The 17,949-nt window shown below is 37.1% G+C and overlaps 2 protein-coding genes across 2 annotated transcripts; both read right to left on the minus strand.

Moving 5' to 3' along the window:
- Positions 1-4,065: 4,065 nt before the first annotated feature.
- On the minus strand, positions 4,066-8,140 carry LOC137722638 (probable linoleate 9S-lipoxygenase 5). Its single transcript, XM_068461686.1, has 8 exons — positions 7,715-8,140; positions 7,200-7,489; positions 6,763-7,003; positions 6,342-6,677; positions 6,143-6,228; positions 5,594-6,009; positions 5,239-5,502; positions 4,066-5,084 (listed from the first exon to the last, which is right to left on the minus strand). Exons 1-8 carry the CDS (start codon positions 8,106-8,108, stop codon positions 4,331-4,333), a joined length of 2,781 nt encoding a protein of 926 aa, XP_068317787.1. The 5' UTR covers positions 8,109-8,140; the 3' UTR covers positions 4,066-4,330.
- Positions 8,141-11,527: 3,387 nt separating this feature from the next.
- Positions 11,528-15,671, minus strand: LOC137722523 (probable linoleate 9S-lipoxygenase 5). Its single transcript, XM_068461545.1, has 9 exons — positions 15,190-15,671; positions 14,585-14,874; positions 14,182-14,431; positions 13,761-14,099; positions 13,516-13,601; positions 13,291-13,398; positions 12,853-13,157; positions 12,488-12,751; positions 11,528-12,383 (listed from the first exon to the last, which is right to left on the minus strand). Exons 1-9 carry the CDS (start codon positions 15,587-15,589, stop codon positions 11,630-11,632), a joined length of 2,796 nt encoding a protein of 931 aa, XP_068317646.1. The 5' UTR covers positions 15,590-15,671; the 3' UTR covers positions 11,528-11,629.
- Positions 15,672-17,949: the final 2,278 nt, after the last annotated feature.

Genomic DNA, 17,949 nt, shown 5'->3' on the forward strand with positions numbered 1-17,949 from the left:
AGTGTCCACCATCCTTGAATCAAATTCAGCTCCAGATAAAATAGGTAAATTCAGACATTTGAAGGAAGTCTAGCAGAATGCCCTCCAACCCAGTTCAAGGACAAGCTTGTGGAAAGTTAACAACAAGTAAAACACCTCGTTCGGCAACTATCACTGCTAAGAGACTAAAGCAGGAGGATCAATGATCATCCTAAAGAATTTGAAATCAGGGGGAGATACTCATCAAGTGAGAGCATCCAAAAATAGATCAAGATTTTAACGAGGCAAATAATGTTGATATGTGGGCATCCAAGGGGGAGTGTTGAAAATAATAGTGGGTAATGAATGCCCACATAGAAACTGAAGACATTGGGTAGATTTTCAATGCCCATAAAAATTAATCTTGACTTGGGAGATGAAGGAAGATCATATTGTCAAAGATGTGTGCTTGGAGTTGCTCTATAAATAGAGCACTCAGTATGCTTTCATTACAGAGCAGAGAAAGAAAGAGAGAATGAGAGGAGAGAATACATAGAGTTATCTTTGTACTCCTATTATTCCGAATTATAATGAAAGCATCATTGCTGCCTGATGACGTACTCCAGTCACACTGACTGTAGAGGAACCTCGTAAAATTTTGTGTCTTGTTTTATTTATTCTACTGCACACACACTGTCGATTTTACAATATAGACAAATGTTAGCAGTATTAGATCATATAAAGACACCTTTTGGGGAAACTCATAGTCCTCTATTATTCGGCGGAAAGAAATCAAATATTTTGAAAATTCTTGGTTCTTTGCTACTAAATTGTTAAACAATTTTCTAGCGCTTTCTACTAAATACTAAGACTCGTAGTAAGTTAAGAACCTCAATAATTATTTCATGTTAGAGCAAACAAATTTTTTTTATATTGCATCTGGTCCAAAACTCTAGTGAATTGGGTGTTGGGGATCTAACCATGCATTTCGAGTTCGAAACTTTACCATCCTCTAAATTATTGTAGTAGCTTTGAACTGTTTGCCATCCCTTAATAATAATAAATTAAAAAAAAAAACTTCATATTAAATATATAGAGGGTCCTTTTGACATGCTTTTGACAGATCGGAGGTTGCCAACGTCTGTTTTCAAGTTTCAGAGTATCTACAATAGTTGTTATATTTTTGCTATTTTAGCGGGTGAACATCGTTGAAAAACTATTTTAGTCATTCTCTTTAACTTTTCATCTCGAACAATATTTTATTTTAACAAATTTTGAATATTATATTATCAATCATTTTGAAAAGAAAAAAACTCGACCTACTCATTTTTTTTAAAATCGTCTTATTTCTTTTCTCCTCAGCTCACGAGTCAACCTTGAGTTTTATCACTTTTTTAGTATTTAGCTTATGAACAGTTGATCTACAAATTTAAATAATAACTGTTCATTTTGCTATAGTAGAGACTCTTTTATAGTCTACTAGAGATGATTTTTTTTTTTTGTTTTTTTTTAGATTTAGCTCTTTAAAATAGAGTTTAAGTGCTTTTAGCATGTTAACTAGTTGGCATGCTTTTATGAAACTGCAGTTGTAACACTGGTGCAACAATTGAGTTCAACAAGCTCGAAACAAACAACTTGAATTGAAGGAAGATTGGAAGAACGTAGATCTTTTCTACTGAAGAAAAAAGTAGTGCAACAACTCGACTGTGAGAGATGAGAATCATAGCGGGCGGGTAAACGTATTGTATAAGACAGTCTCCAATTGGGAGATCTAACACAAAATAATATATAATTTATATGTGAAAGTTACATTACTAATATTACCGAGGATTTTTTATTTTTTTTTATAAATATATGATTTAGTTTAGAATAATATCGGTGATATTAATGGTATGTTGACCTAAAAATTTTATGACAGCAGCAGTTATCAACCACAGCTGTTAAGATATGTATGTAGTATACCTGTTGAATAGTTATAACCCTTAAAGAACGGATAACAGTATCCAAAACAGGTCCAGAAACCGCGTATTTATCTGCCTGTAGGCTGTAACCAACCATCACCATTAAAGAATCAGTTATTTTGCCCATCCCCACACCACAGTAGGCATAAAGGTCAACCAGTTCATATTGTTCAATATAAATAGTCTCCATTTTAAATAAAAATACGTATTTGCTACTTGCCCTGCATGTGAAGGTGTTTCCAGACGTGAGCAACTTATTTTCTATTTCTGGTGGTTGACATTAAGACCTAGTCATTTGTTTACGATTCAAGCAATTTCGACCATTTTTTTAGCAGACGTGCATGTGTGTATCCACATTCGCTGGAGTGAATATCTTTTCGAAGCTACGCGTTTACATTTTGAAGGGCTTAATTTTCTAGAGCATTCACGGGAAATTAGGAATTGTCATGGCCGAAATGAACACAACAGAGGAAATCATGGTATGTTTGGAAGGGTATTGTGTGATTACAATTATCTGAGTTTACACAAACTGCAGAGCAGTTCAAGACATCATATTCACTGATTAGCCGAGTAATATGATAGTAATTCACTACAAAAGGTTCAAAGCCAAAATCTACATATCCCGATGCGATATTTTTCCTACTAAATCTCTCTAGTGCTGCATTGTCCTTTGCATAGTGTTTAGTCCATTTCCATTTATGTGCTGGATTGTTGAAAGTTTTAATATTGTTTTATAATATTAAATTTATTAATTGAATGAAAACTAGAAGCGGTGTCTTCTGGTAGAAAAATTTGTCTATCCTAATATGAAATTCAAATGAATAGTTGAAATATTTTACTATTCATGAATAGTCACATGCTTTCCAAAAAGGCACTCAACTTTTATAATCCAGGAAGCCTCATATAGTCACCAAAGAACTTTTCATTACGTAATCAAACAAAGAGGACACTAAATATTAGAGAGTCTCATTGAGTCCATATGAGAGAGTTTTCAACACATTTGTGGTTCACTGGAGCCTTGTGATTTGGATTATTGTTATTACAAGGAAGTGGTTAGTGTATCCTGGAGACAAGCGTCGATTAATAATGAGCACTTGGTGTAAACTTGTCGTAAGGATAGACTATCTAACATTTGCCTCGACCTATTTTTAAGTTTTTCTAATCCTTATGTCATGTTCATTTAACATTTGGTTGATCATGTGTGTGCTTTAAATTATGTATTTACTTGCATGACGACGTGAATTTAAACTCCATAGGTAGCTAGCCTAACATATAACCTAACAAAATTTATTATTTAACAAAAAAAAAAAAGAAAAAAAAGAAAAACAACAACAAAGACTCTAATTTTCCAACACCTGTAACCATTACCATAAAAAAAATCTGTTATTTTGCCCATCCCAACACCAAGGGAGGCCTAAAGGCCAGCCAGTTCATTATTATTCAATGTAACACCAAGGGAGGCTTAAAGGCCAGCCAGTTCATTAATATTCAATGTATATAAGAAATAGTCTCCATGTGAAGGTGCTCTGAGCCGTAATCAACTTAATCCACTTTATTGTTTTCCATATCTAGGCGTTGACATTAAGACCTAGTCATTTTGCATCGTTTATGATTCAAGCAACGTCAACCATTTCTTTAGCAGACGTGTATGATCACGTTGATCGGAGTGGATATCTTTTCAAATCTACACGTTTGCATGCGTTCGAATTCTTACGTGATTTAGATTAGTTTACAGTAAAATTTTATACAAGCTTTAACAATATTAGATTTTCGAATGACATTTTAGCAAACATTAGATTATCTAGTGACACTTTTTTTGTCTCTTAGTAGTTGTCCAAATCCTTTGTTTACGTCTTCTGATTAATATTGGCCATATGTGATTTGGTGATAGATGTTTCGCTTTACCTAATCAACCACCGCCATCTTAATGTACTTGCGTAAACATGTATGGACAAAATTTTAACATTTAGATTGTCCAATATGACACCTTTTGGGAAACTCATAATTCACCTCCCTATTCCCTGGAAAGCAATTAAATGTTTTTAGGATCTTCGGTTGCTCACTACAAAACTGTTACACAAGTTTAAGTCGATCGCGCTATTAAATATTTGATTCATTACGAGGTCAGTAATTATTTCATGTTAGAGTAAACGAGTGTTTTCATATTAAAATTTTTCACTACACCAACGTTAAACAATTTTCTGGAATTATTCGGACAAAAATTCATATATAGCAAGCAAAGAATACGATGAATGAAATATAGAATAGAGACTCTTTTTTGGATACAAGCAATATACTTGAAATTTATTTATACTGCGGAAAAAGGGATTTGAATTTGAGACATAAGTGAGACTGGGAGCACACATACTTTAGCTAATGTGACTAAACATGCGTCTGCAATTAAAGAAGCATTAGATTGAGACACTGTTGGGAATTCCCTTGCCAGTGAGTCCAGCCTCACTGGAAGGATACATCAAAGTGTACGGGACCTTCGCCGGCCCAATCCGGTTTTTCAGTTTCTCATGGTTGTTCTTATTTCTGATTTTTTCCTCAATTTCTTCCAACTTCTTTCTAAAATTCTCAGAAGCTTGCAGTATGTCTGCGTCCGTTGTCCATGCCACGGTATCTCTCCTCCCGAGATAAACCTCATCAGCCGGGTGCCTTGATAAGACTTCTATTACGGCCATGCCAAGAAGTGTCTGCAGGTGAGGTGCAAACGTTTCCAAGAATACCTTTTTAGGGTTTGTCTTGAGCTCTTTATACTCCGGAGTGCCTTCTTTTGGCATGAAACGCCGGCTTATGCTTGGTCGGTTTGGGAAGTATCCACCATAAGGATACTGGCCATAGTTAACTGCTGCATGAAGAGCTGAAGCAATCCATATGATAGTGGTGCATGATTCTATCAACTCATCACGCGTCTGCATTTTAGGCCACCATGGCTCATCTTTCTTGTCGCCATGACCTTCCTCGCGGAGTTCCTTCCACCAGGACTTGAGTTCAGTGTCCATTTGAACTGCCTTGTCAGTTTTATAGTAGAAGGAGCAATAGTCTTTAACCCATGTTTTTATTGCAGACCATACCTCAAGACCATCTGCAGCATATGGATAGTCTTCAACCAGTAACCGCACGCCGTGTGGTGAGCTTGGATCTTCAACTGCCATCCCTCTGAACAAAGCAAAAGGGTAGAAACTTAATTACCATCAATGCTTTCAACATTCTTGTTAATTTTTACCTATAATATTGTCTCTTAGCTCTTACTTCCTGTAACTTTGTCCCAAAATTCATTGAACTATAGATGTTACTATCCATTAGATTTTACCTTTTGATCAGATCCACAGGAAGCGCTTGTTCAGGAAAAATCCAGTTCTTATATATCGCAGATGACCATTCCATTGAAAACTTTTCAGGAAAGACTGTTTTTTCTAGGAGTCCACCGGCATTAACAAGAATCTGTCTAGCGACTGCATTTACATACATTGTGTCGTGAAAGTGAGGATGCAGAAGTTTGTGAATCGGGTGAAGCACGCTCAACTGCCTATTTGTTGCTATGACAAATGGCTCAATCACTGCATGAGTTCTCAACCTGCAACAAAACAAGAACATACTCAAGATGCATTCAGAACAAAAAAAATGTCACGAAATTGTTTGCTAGGATTTCTATGGCAGTGTTATACCAGTGGCTGACGAGGCTATGAAAACCGGAGTCATTTACAGCGACATAAGTTTTAGCATGTTGCCAAATGGCACTCTCGACGCCTTGGCTAGAGGGAGTATAGACTTCGCTTTCGCAGCCAAATTGATCTCCGTTGTCATGCGGCCAGCTTAGTTCAATAGCTAATGGCTTCAAAGTCCCATCATCTTGTAAGAAGAGGAGGGTTCTGCTTGCATATATTTTGGTGGAAGTTTCATTTATTATATGCCTCAGGTACGGCATCAATGTATCATGGTGGTCTAATATGAATAGCTTGTTGTTCTTGATTGCCTCATCTATGCTGAGTCCATTTAAGTTATGTTCTATGTGTTCACTGTTTATCTTACTAGTTTGATCCCCATATAGTTTTTGGTCAAGCTTGCTAACAGGTGGAAATTCCTGCAGTTTATTCAGAATTAGTAACGATTCACGCTGACAAGTGAGAGTAGATAATTCATGTTAATGTATCTTCTCTAGTGTTCAATTTTCTCTATGAAAACGTAGACATTATATCATTAAAGCTTAAGATTACTTTGAGACGACGTATGGCCACAGGATTTACTCCAGCCAGCATTTCTCTTGCGAATTCTTCATCCGTTCTCCATGCTGAATCATCCTCTAATACAAATCATTTAGAGACCCCAGTCAGGTAAAAGAAAGCAGCCGGCATGTGAAGGCACATAAAATGGAAAGATTTTAGATGTAACCAATATATGCTACATTCTATTTACCTTTGATCACTTGAGGCATTGGGAATTTGGGGAATTTTTCGCCATCTGTTCGAAAAAGTTCCTTGACCATCTCTGCAGGTATCCTATCCCTAATAAATTTAACCAAACCATCAGGCAACTCTATTCCTCCTTTATAGAGTTTGAGTACGTCTTGAAAGTTTCCGAACTCCTTCTTCCCACCAAGTTGAGAAGCTAGCCAAGGTTTAAGGAACTGAGCTAGAGATTTCAGGGCGTAAGCAAGCAAGTCTGACATCTTTATGGAACCGAATTGTTCATCTCTTGGAACATATACATACAAGCTCATAAAAAAGTTTAGCCGGCTCTCAGTGTCGCAGTCTATAAAGACAACATCCGTGAATGACAGAAAATAATTAACACGAAGTTGAGCAGTGACTGGAAAACTGAACTCTTATTGACTAACCTTTTTTTGTTGGTCGTCTTCCTGTTCTTCCCCTGCGAGGATAAGGATTAATAGGCCCTCCAAGAACTGGACGCACATACTCCTGACTCTTGTCTGGATTCCCCAAATTATTGTAGTAGGCATAGCCATAGACCCTGTCCCATTCCTTGAGCTCTCTTATTTCATTATCTCCTCTCAAGTTTTCTAGCTCTTCTTCTCTAAATTTCTTTAATGTCTCAGGTGTGTCACCTGAAAGATATGTCTGCACAAAATACACAAGTCAATCTGTTACTTTTTGCACACATTACCCCAAACTGGCGCACAATTGAAATGACGGTTTTCAGTATTTTTAGCATGAGATACAACTACATGACTATGTCGTCGCACAGAAATATACAGTGATTCTTAAATTGGATTTGAAGTTAGAACTGCATGCTTTCATCCCATAATTTGTTTACCTTGTTTGCAAAGAAAACACGGTCTTTTTGGTACTTTTTAGCTGGGTAGACCCATGAATTGCAAACAAAGTGGACACGATCTTCGCCAGGAACATCTTCAAGTGTGACAGACTTCAAGTAGAACTCACTGTGATGCTCATTTCTAATTATGAGTGCTCCTGGGACTCCAATCTTCTTATCCCAATCGAAACTAACGTCAAATGTAATCTCCTCTGCTATTAAAGGTGTGATTGTGCTAACCCAATTTTCCAAATACGCTGCCTTTCCAACTTCTCCTTGCAATTCAGTTTCTACAAAAACAGATCTAATTCAAAGACTCAAAAAGTTCGGCTATAAGACCTAGAAACTGTGCTTTTTTCGTTGTTTAAAATCGAGAAGTTCTGTTTTCTCTTTTCAGGGTTTGGTATGAAAATGTAATGCAGCATTCTTAAACAGATTACATACTTACTCAACAATGTTACTCACAGATACTTGTAATGAAGAAGTAAACTAAAAGAACAAAGTTGTATTCTCACCAGAACTAATGAGCCGCAACGAAACCCCTTTGCGAAACAGCTCGTGCACACGATCAAGAACCGACGCTTTAAGGTCATTAAAGCCGAGAAAATTCTTCTTCATCAACACCACTCTTCCTTTGATCTTCTTGCCCTCGCGACCGGCCTCATTTTCGGTTTTCTTTTTCTCCATTTCTCTGAGGCGTGGATCATCAACGGTAGTGGTGTTCTGGGATGCCTTGGCAGCTGCCGAAGATGAAGTCAACGTTCGAGGAGATCTCGTGACATCGGTCATCGACCAGAAACCAGGCAATTTCATAGCACTCATAGGCAACAGAACTGGTGTGTTGGATGTTGCTGCAACAAGTGTGTTCACCTTGAAGCTCAAAGGATTGAGATACTTGCAGTGCAGCATCTTTGTCTGCTTCAAGAACTAAAAATTATAAGTCGAAAATATGTAGAAGGTCTGAACTTTTTACTCAGTGAATGTGAGAGAAGGATGTGTGATTGTGGTATATTTATGGGATCTGTGAGTTCACTGTTCAATGTCTGTATGTGTGTGTGCGTGTATATTGTATGTATACAGGATCTTTATACAAAGGGATCCCCATTTTTTGATAAAAATGGGAATTAGGTGTGGGGCCCACTCCACATCGAATTTTAACGATCCGAATCGTCTATTTTGTAAGTCTCGATTCATAGATCATCCTTGCAAAAATTAAGTTCAATCCGAAACCATTTGCCTATTTAATTATCAAGATCAAATTTCACTGTTTCTTATATAACAAAGTATTCGTTCATTTCTTTGAATCTAATTAAATGGTTCAGATCGTTAAAATTTGATGTGGTGTGGACCCCATAATTAATTCCCATTTTTATAAAAAAAAAATAGGGATCCCTTCCCTTAAAGACTTTCTATATGTATATATTCTTTTTTAAAAAGGCGATCAGCTGGTGGCTTTGCTACAACAGTTTACTCTTCCGAGGTCCGAAAAGACTTAGAGACATTTCAACATTTCTCTGGCCACCATTGTGTGATTCACTAACGCTGGGAATTGAACTCAAAATGTGCCGTCTAAAATATTAGTCTGAAATTCATCTCTAACCACTGAACCATCACATGATGATTATATATGTGTGTGTGTGTGTGGGGTGTACAATATAGTCGTCCAATATGGTTGTGTGTGTGTGTGTGTGTGTGTGGGGTGGACGACTATAGTGTACAATATAGTCGTCCAATATAGTTGTGTGTGTGTGTGTGTGTGATGACCACTGAACCATCACATGATGATTATATATGTGTGTGTGTGTGGGGTGTACAATATAGTCGTCCAATATGGTTGTGTGTGTGTGTGTGTGTGTGTGGGGTGGACGACTATAGTGTACAATATAGTCGTCCAATATAGTTGTGTGTGTGTGTGTGTGTGTGTGTGTGGTGTACAATATAGTCGTCCAGTAATTAGAAAAAATAGACTTGGGTACTAATTTCCAGGTCAGTCTTTGGCCTCCTGTGGTGGTCTTCTTTGTTTACACTTCACCAATTTATTCTATCCAAAATATGTTATTTCTTTTTTCCATGGGTTGACTCAATTATACTTAAACATCCAGTCTTTTTCTAATATTAAGAATTAGGGTCTATTCAATTTGAGATTTTTAAAGGTTTTAAAAAAGTTGTAAATTCGTGAAATTTAATGGTATTTTATAGACTGTGAATTCATTCAAAATCAGGGGGGAGATGTTCGATTTTTTTTTTTTTTTTAAATCTAAAATACACTATAAAAGGATTTAAGGAAATTTAGCGATGATCTCTCAATTTTAACTCAACTGAAGTAATGGTCTTTCAAATAAAAGTATGTGACTGTTTGTCCCTTAACTCATCAAAACATGTATCTATGATCATTTTCGTCAACTCCGTTAGGACTTTAGTCAAAATGAGTCATGTTGGAAGAACCATTGCTACAATTGAATTAGAGTTGAAAGACCATTACTTCAATTATGTTAAAGTTGGGAGACCATTTCTTCAATTGAGTTAAAGTTGAGGGACTATTGCTCCAATTTTCTCGCCCCTTGATTCAGCCTCACGTGCCACACGCGTGACTCATTTTAACGGAAGTTCTAATAGAGTTGATGAAAAGGATCATAGTTGCACGTTTTGATGATTTAAGGGACAAATGGTTACAAATTTTTAGATGATGAATCATTACTCCAATTGAGTTAAAATTGAGAGACCATTGCTAGAATTTCCTGAAACCTTTTGTTTTTTTAGTACATCGATATTTTTACACTATGGGAGGGGGAGTTCGGCTAAACTACATAATGGGCAGCCTAATTTCCTCAAACCCTTTTAAATCCATCAAAATCATTAATTTTTTAAAACTTTAAAATCAATTCCTAATTAAATAGACATGGAGTATGATGGACTACTTTAAAATCCTGATTATACATCCAAATTTCTATCGAGTTTTATGAACTCGTTCCTAGGAGTTGTTGCTGCTTCTTTTTATTCCCTCTGGCCGCTCTCATTGGAGCCGACTTCGATGGTTCTTTGGTCACCCCCTCCATTTCCCTTCTTCAAGGTCAATGTGGATGCTAGCTGGTCTTCCTCTTTTTGAAATGGTTTTGTGGGCATTGTGATTCAGGGAGCGACAGGTCAGTTCGTCGCTGCCGCGAGGTATGCAGTGCAGGCGCCTAATGCAGCCACGTCGAAGCCTTGGCTCTACTGTGAGAGTGTCAACTTGCGAATACTTTGGGCCATTGTTAGGTAATCTTCGAATCTAACTTAAAGGATATGATTTCATCTTTGTCAAGTTCTTTGGATGCTGGTAGTTGGGAAGCCTTCCCTACTTTAACGCTTGTTAAATAGTATGGAGAGTCTTTCCAGGACTGTCGCTAGTCTTGGATTTCAAGATCAGCCAATATGGCAACAGATTTCTTGGCATCACGCAGCACCACAGAGATGTGCAACTTCACTTGGGCTAGCAGACCTCCATCTTCGTTAGTTCATATACTTAATAAAGAGAGTTTACCTTGTCCAGCTTGTTCCCCTTTATGTTTGGTAGCAGTTGATGGGATGACATTCGAACTCGGTTCTTGTGTCTTTCTCCTACCCCTTTGCTGTTTGTTTGTGTTGTATTTCTAGTTTCCAAAAAAAAAAAAAAAAAAAAAAAAAAGAGAAAGAGGGATTCAAATGCAAAATCTCAAACACAAAAACGGATACTCTAAACCGGACTAAGTGATATTGAGGAAGCATCTAATAAACTTTGCTATGTTTAAAAAACAAAAACAATAAATAAAACTTGGCATTTAATTGTGATGATGATGACTTCAAACCTAACCAATGTATTAGAGATGATTTGCGATAAAAATCTTATAATTTTTTTAACCTTTATTCTAGAAACATTAAATTGATTAACAAATGAATTTAGTTAATCTTACATATTTAAAAACAATTACAGAGGAAGGTTCTCCTGTAACTAAAATATTAAGATGTACAAATTCCAAAGTGGTCAAAATTTTCAATGGGAATGCTAAGAGAGTTTACATGCATTAGGTATGAACATGCATATTAAGAATGCATGTCTTGCCAGTTGTGTCTTCCACTTGCCTGAGAGAAGCATTTCGATTTGTCGGTAGCCTGATCTTTCCGAAACATCGAGAAAATGGGCCATTTTTTAATCTATGCTCTGAGCATCCCATGTGTTGAAGAAGACGGAGGAGGACGGCGGCGATGAAGAAGCCACCCCCACTTGTTGCAGAAAGCTGGATTCAAGGTTGAAATTTGTACATTGATCGCTCTCCGGTGAAATTTAAATATGGAGGAAGACAAGGCGAACAAAAGCAGAATCGATTACCATTTTATTCATTGTTTGCAGAGTAATTACATGAACAAGTTTGGTTTTATTCTGACAAAAGACTCGGAAACAAAAAGGAGAAGCATTAGATTGAGACACTGTTGGGAATTCCCTTGCCAGTAAGTCCGGCCTCACTTGAAGGATAGAGCAAAGTGTAAGGCATCTTTGCCGGTCCAGCGCGGTTCTTCAGCTTCTCATCCTCATTCTTTCTCTTCATGCTTTCCTCAGCTTCTTTCAGTTTCATTCTAAAATTTTCAGAAGCTTGCAGTATGTCTGCGTCCGTTGTCCATTCCGCGGAGTCTCTCTGCCCCAGATAAACCTCATCAGCCGAGTGCCTTGACAAGATTTCAATTGAGGCCATGCCAAGAAGGGTCTGCAGCTCAGGTGTCATTGTTTTCAAAAATGCCTTTTCGGGGTCTGTCTTGAGCTCCTCATATTCAGGAGTGCCTTCTTCAGGCATGAACCGTCGGCTTATGCTTGGCCGGTTTGGGGGGTATCCACCATAAGGATACTGCCCAAAATTGATTGCTGCATGATGGGCTGAAGCAATCCATATGATGATGGTGCACGATTCTATCAGCTCTTCGCGAGTCTGCATTTTAGGCCACCAGGGCTCATCTTTCTTGTCACCGTGACCTTCCTCGCGGAGTTCCTTCCACCAGGACTGGAGTTCCAAGTCCTTTTGGACGGTTTCGTCAGTTTTATAGTAGAAGGAGCAGTAGTCTTTAACCCATGTTTTAATTGCAGACCATATCTCAAGCCCATCTGCAGCAAATGGATAGTCTTCTATCAGTAAACGCACGCCGTGCGAGGAGCTTGAATCTTCAACTGCCATTCCTCTGAACAAAGCAAAGGGTAGATACTTGGTTACCTTAAGCGCTATCATCTTTGTTTCGAAATGGCAATGCACATATGATTAATGTTTTACTGTCATAAGATTTACCTTTTGATCAGATCTACAGGGAGCGCTTGTTCAGGAAAAACCCAATTCTTATACATTGCAGACGTCCATTCCAATGAAAACTTTGCAGGAAAGAGTGTTGCCTCTAGTATTCCACCAGCGTTAATGAGAACTTGTCGAGCGAGTGCATTTACATTCATATTGTCACGAAAGTGAGGATGAAGAAGTTTATGAATCGGGTGAAGCACGCTCAACTGCCTATTTGTTGCTATAATAAATGGCTCCATCGCTGCATGAGTTCTCAACCTGCGACAAAACAAGAACACATTTAAAGTTTCATTTGGAGAAAAAAAAAAAAAAAAAAAAATTTATGAACTAATTTGCTAGGCTTTTTTCGAGTGCTATACCAGTGACTGATGAGCTGATGATAACCAGAGTCAACCACAGCCACGTAAGCTTTAGCAAGTTGCCAAATGGAACTCTCGACGCCTTGGCTAGAGGGAGTATAGACGTTGCTAGTGCAACCAAATTGATCTCCGTCGGGGTGCGGCAAGCTTAATTCAATAGCTAATGGCTTCAAAGTCCCGTCATCTTGTAAGAAGAGGAGTGTCCTGCTTGCATATGTTTTCGTTGAAGTTGTGTTTATCCCCCTCAGGTACGGCATTATTGAATCATGGTGGTCTAATATGAATAATTTGTTGTTATCGATTGCCTGTTGCAGAAAGTAATTTTCATTAATTATTTCGAATACGATATAACAAGATAAAAGGTTGCAAACTTGCAAAGCAACCTCAGGACTACTTGATTCAAACTCAATTTCGAAACAAACTAGTCAATAGAATTACCTCATCTATGCTGAGTCCTTTTAAGTTATGAGTTATGTGTTCTTTGGTTATTCGACTAGTTTGATCCCCATATGCTTTTTGATCTAGCTTGCTAGCAGGCGGAAACTCCTGCAGTTTATTCAGTAAATAATAACGATCAGGGATGAAAAGTCGAAGTTAATATAGTCCAAATGTAAAATCTCTAGTGTCTCATACGCTTCAAAACAAATGTAGACAATAGCTTACTTGGAGACGGCGAATTGTAACAGGGTTTATGCCTGCCAGCATTTCTCTTGCAAATTCTTCATCAGTTCTCCAAGCTGATTTATCCTCTAATACAAATCATTCAAAGACCAGTCACGCAAAAGAAAGACGTTACATCGAAAGTAAGGTCTTACATGGAAGCTAATAAAAATTTCCCAAAGAGAACGAAAATTGTCATTAAATTTATATTAACAAAGAAAGTGGCTGCATCATATACTTAGTTATACCTTTGATCACTTGAGGCACGGGGAACTTCAGGAATTTTTCACCATCAGTTCGAAAAAGTTCCTTGATTGTCTCTACAGGGATGTTATCCCTAACAGATTTCAGTAAACCCTTTGGCAACTCTATTCCTCCTTCGTAGAGTTTAAGTACATCTTTCAAGCTTCCAAACTCGTTTTGGGTGGCAACTAGAGTTGCTAGCTCATCAGGCTTAACGAGCTGAGATAGCGATTTCACGGCATAAGCAATCGCGTCTGACATCTTTAAGTGACCAAATCTTTCGTCTCTTGGAACGTATACAAATATGCTCATGATAAGCATCATGGGGCTCTCACTCTTAGGATCTGTTAAGATTATAGCAAATTAGTTATATCAAATACGTTTTTTTTCATTTGACTGACTGAGAGATAGGGAAAATTGACTGACCTTTTTCAGTTGCCTGTCTTCCGGTTCTTCCTCTGCGAGGATAAGGAAACTCACTAGACCCTCCGAGAATTGGACGCGCATATTCTGGGCCCTTATCTGGTTTCCCCAAATCATTGTAGTAGGCATAGCCATAAACTCTGTCCCATTCCTCAAGCTCTCTTTTTTCATCATCGTCGTCTCCTCTCAAGTTTTCGAGCTCTTCTTCTCTGAACTTCTGTAATGGCTCTGGTGTATCACTTGAAAGATACGTCTGCGCAAATTTATAGTTCAATTGGTTACTTCAGCATAGAATTCATAAACCCTACGTGTAGCTGTACCGGAGACTATTGAGCAATTGAAATGAAGCTTCTCATTATTTCTAGCATAACGTAGCAGTCTATCAGCTAAAACATAATTTGTTTACCTTGTTAGCAAAGAAAACACGGTCCTTTCTGTACTTTTTAGCAGGGTACACCCATGAGTTGCAAACAAAGTGGACTCGACCTTCGCCAGGAACATCTTCGAGTGTGAGAGACTTCAAGTAGAACTCACTGTGATGCTCATTTCTAATTATGAATGCTCCCGGGACTCCAATCTCCTCGTCCCAATCGAAAGTAATGTCAAATGCATTCTCCTCTGCTGTTAAAGGAGTGATTTTGGTAATCCAATCTTCCAAATACGCTGCCTTACCAACTTTTCCTTGCAATCCATTTTCTACAATAACATATCAAGTTAAAAGCCGAAAATTTTCGATTACAATTCCTCCAAATTTGTTTTCTAAACACGAAAAACCGGAGCAACTAAGGCGATGAGTATGAGTAGGCTAGAGATTCAGGGTTTGAAACCTCCTTTGTAACCAAAAAAAAAAAAAATCAGAACCATTACTAATAATTACCTACTTGGCACCATAATATCAATTATTTGTTAACTGAAGCTAATAAACTAATTAAATAAATAGTAAACTACAAAACTGAAAATGCACATAATATGTGAACTTAAAAATAAGTAAATTAGTATTAAAATTCTTACCAGGGTCACAATTAACAGAACTAATGAGCTGCAGTGAAACTTTTTTACCCCGCAGCTCATGGAAACGATCAAGAAATGAAGCTTTGAGGTCGTTGAGCTCCAAAACATTCTTCTTCATTAACACCACCGTCCCTCTGATCTTCTTGTCGTCATCTTTTGGGTGATGATCAACGGTGATGTTCTGGGATGGCTTGGCAGTTGATGAAACCACAGTTAACGGCTGAGATTTTGCCACATCAGTCATGCACAAGAAACCGGCAGGGAGTAGTTTCATTGGACCAGTCGTTTGAAGCAACCCTGGTCTGCCATTGATTGACGTGGCACGATCTGGATTGGTGGTTTTTGCTTCTGCTACAACTGAGTTCAAGGGACTGAGATGCTTAAGATGAACACGAAGCATCTTTGTCTGCTTCAAGATATGAAAAAGTAATATTAGAAAAGGGGCTTGAAGATCTCACTTCGCTCATAAGTGTGTAGAATGCGAGAGGGGTTGGTGGGATTTATAGCAAGTGGGAGCTCTGTTCAATGCGTCATAGACAAACCCTCCAAATTTTTTAATTCTTAAAGTTGAGACTAACTTCCATGCACGGATACAGTACTATTATAGTATTTTTTGTCAATAATACGAGAGATTTTTCAGTATGATCAGTACACGAGGTGGCACATCACGTATCATTAAATAAATAGTGAGATATGTGTGCTAAAAATTTAATAACTTAAAAAATAAAATTTCCCACCATTCTTATTAAAACACGTGATGTATCATTTGTGTTCTCTTCACAACTAAAAATTTCCCCAATAATACAATTCTATATGGTAAAAAGTTTACACTTAATATTATATAATTGACACAAATCAATATAACACTATTGTAACGTTTTTTGTCAATAATACAATTTTATACCGTAAAAAATTTATTACTTGATATTGTATAATTAACACAAATCACTAGGGAGTCTTTCTCATTCGAATCTGTCCTAGAAATCTTGATTGGCGTCTTTTGGCCTTAAGTGGGGGAAAGTGGATGTCTCTTAACTTCACCAACTTATTCTGTGTTCTTCCATTTCGAGGGTTGACTTATAGTTGCCAGTCATTTCGAAGAAACTTCCACTCTACGTACCAAGGAATATCTTTAATCGGACTACTTGATCATATGAATGATTCGATTGATTTTATAAAAAAATATGATCTCTTGTATTTTAATCTCACTAAGTATTAAGAGTGTTAAAAGACAATTCGTTTTGAATTAGATGCTCAAATTCTAATGCTTTACGTCGTTAATTCTAAGAGAATTGCCCTGTACGATTACCCTAAATTCCCTCATGTGCCACACGGCCCGCACCGACAAATATAGACAGATTTCAACAAAGATTCTCTTAAAAACAGCCATTTATGGGCCACTCGTCATCTTTTCTACTTTCTTGTTTCAAGAATTTGTATAAAGTGGCTTTCAAAAGTTAAAAGCCTAAAACACATCATTTAGTTATTAAAATACACCACAAATTCGACCGTTGGTGACATTATATAATTCGGTTTTCAACATGGTATATCTAGAAATAAATTACGAGTACATGCTATATCTTAGTAATCCACTTATCAAAGTATTGTAATATGTGTTGACAACATAATTAATATTTTTGTCACACGAAAAATTTTCTCGTACATCTAATCAATTTAAAGATTCTTAAATACAAACTTTTTTGACACGTTAGTTGTCCATCAAAACACATGAGAAGGACCAATGTGGGTGACAATATGATTACTAGAGTAATTCACTTCTTAATTCTCCTAGTTATATTATTCCTTGGTATGTGTGTGTTGATTGGAGCAATTGCCTATGCATATTGGGCATATGCGTGTTTTTGTTTCCCACATATTTCATGAGGGCAATTATGTGGCCGATGCCTTAGCTAACTTTGGTGCAAATTATGATGCATATTAGTCCAATGTTCCTTCATATGCAGTTTCTACTTATATTGATGATGATGGTGATGACTTACAATTGTTTGTTGTTCTGTGTCAAATTTGGCATTTGAATCAGAAAATGATGATTCAATTTCAAAGTAACTTCAAACTATTTTGCCAAACCAACAAATATTGACTCAGCAATAGCAAAATTCTCTAAGCAAGACAATAATAGTAAAGTCTTCTTTCTTTCATGATTTTGTATGAAAAGATTTGCAAGGGCGGCTAAACTTTATCTGCTTTAGTTTGTTCATTCTATTTATGTAGTGATTAAAATACAGCAGAAACATATAATATGGTGAAATTCTGTAATCCAAATTTCCATCTAAAAGATTTCCTGCGGTATCCAATCACACCATCCATCACACATGAGTTGTTACTAATTCAAATGTTATAAACTATAACATAATATATAGTTTAGGTTTTCAACATGGTATATCTAAAAATAAAGTACGAGGATATGCTACATCTTAGTAATCCACTTATCAAAGTGTTGTAATATGTGTTGACGATATGATTAATATTTTTGTGACACAAAAAGTTTTCTCGTACATCTAGTCAATTTAAAGGTTCTTAAATAGAAACTTCTTTGACATGTTAGTCATACGTCAAAGACACATAAGAAGGACCAACGTAGGTGACTATATGATTACTACGGTGATTCACTACTTAATTCTCCTAGTTATATTATTCCCTTATATTTATGTGTTGATAGGAGCAATTGCCTATGCATTTGGCGTGTTTTTGTTTCTCACGTATTTCGCAAGGGCAATTGTGTGGCCGATGCCTTAGCTA

The sequence above is a fragment of the Pyrus communis genome, chromosome 17, assembly GCF_963583255.1.
Source record: "Pyrus communis chromosome 17, drPyrComm1.1, whole genome shotgun sequence".
NCBI lineage: Eukaryota > Viridiplantae > Streptophyta > Magnoliopsida > Rosales > Rosaceae > Pyrus > Pyrus communis.

Excerpts from the sequence above, each read along its gene's own strand:
- LOC137722638 (XM_068461686.1), bottom strand. The coding sequence starts at position 8,108 with ATGCTGCACTGCAAGTATCTCAATCCTTTGAGCTTCAAGGTGAACACA. Across the intron at positions 6,229-6,341 it reads AATGCCTCAAGTGATCAAAG|AGGATGATTCAGCATGGAGA; the intron begins GTAAATAGAATG and ends GATTTGTATTAG. Across the intron at positions 6,010-6,142 it reads TGGCCATACGTCGTCTCAAA|GAATTTCCACCTGTTAGCAA; the intron begins GTAATCTTAAGC and ends AATAAACTGCAG.
- LOC137722523 (XM_068461545.1), bottom strand. The coding sequence starts at position 15,589 with ATGCTTCGTGTTCATCTTAAGCATCTCAGTCCCTTGAACTCAGTTGTA. Across the intron at positions 14,432-14,584 it reads GTGTTTTCTTTGCTAACAAG|ACGTATCTTTCAAGTGATAC; the intron begins GTAAACAAATTA and ends AAATTTGCGCAG. Across the intron at positions 13,602-13,760 it reads CGTGCCTCAAGTGATCAAAG|AGGATAAATCAGCTTGGAGA; the intron begins GTATAACTAAGT and ends GATTTGTATTAG.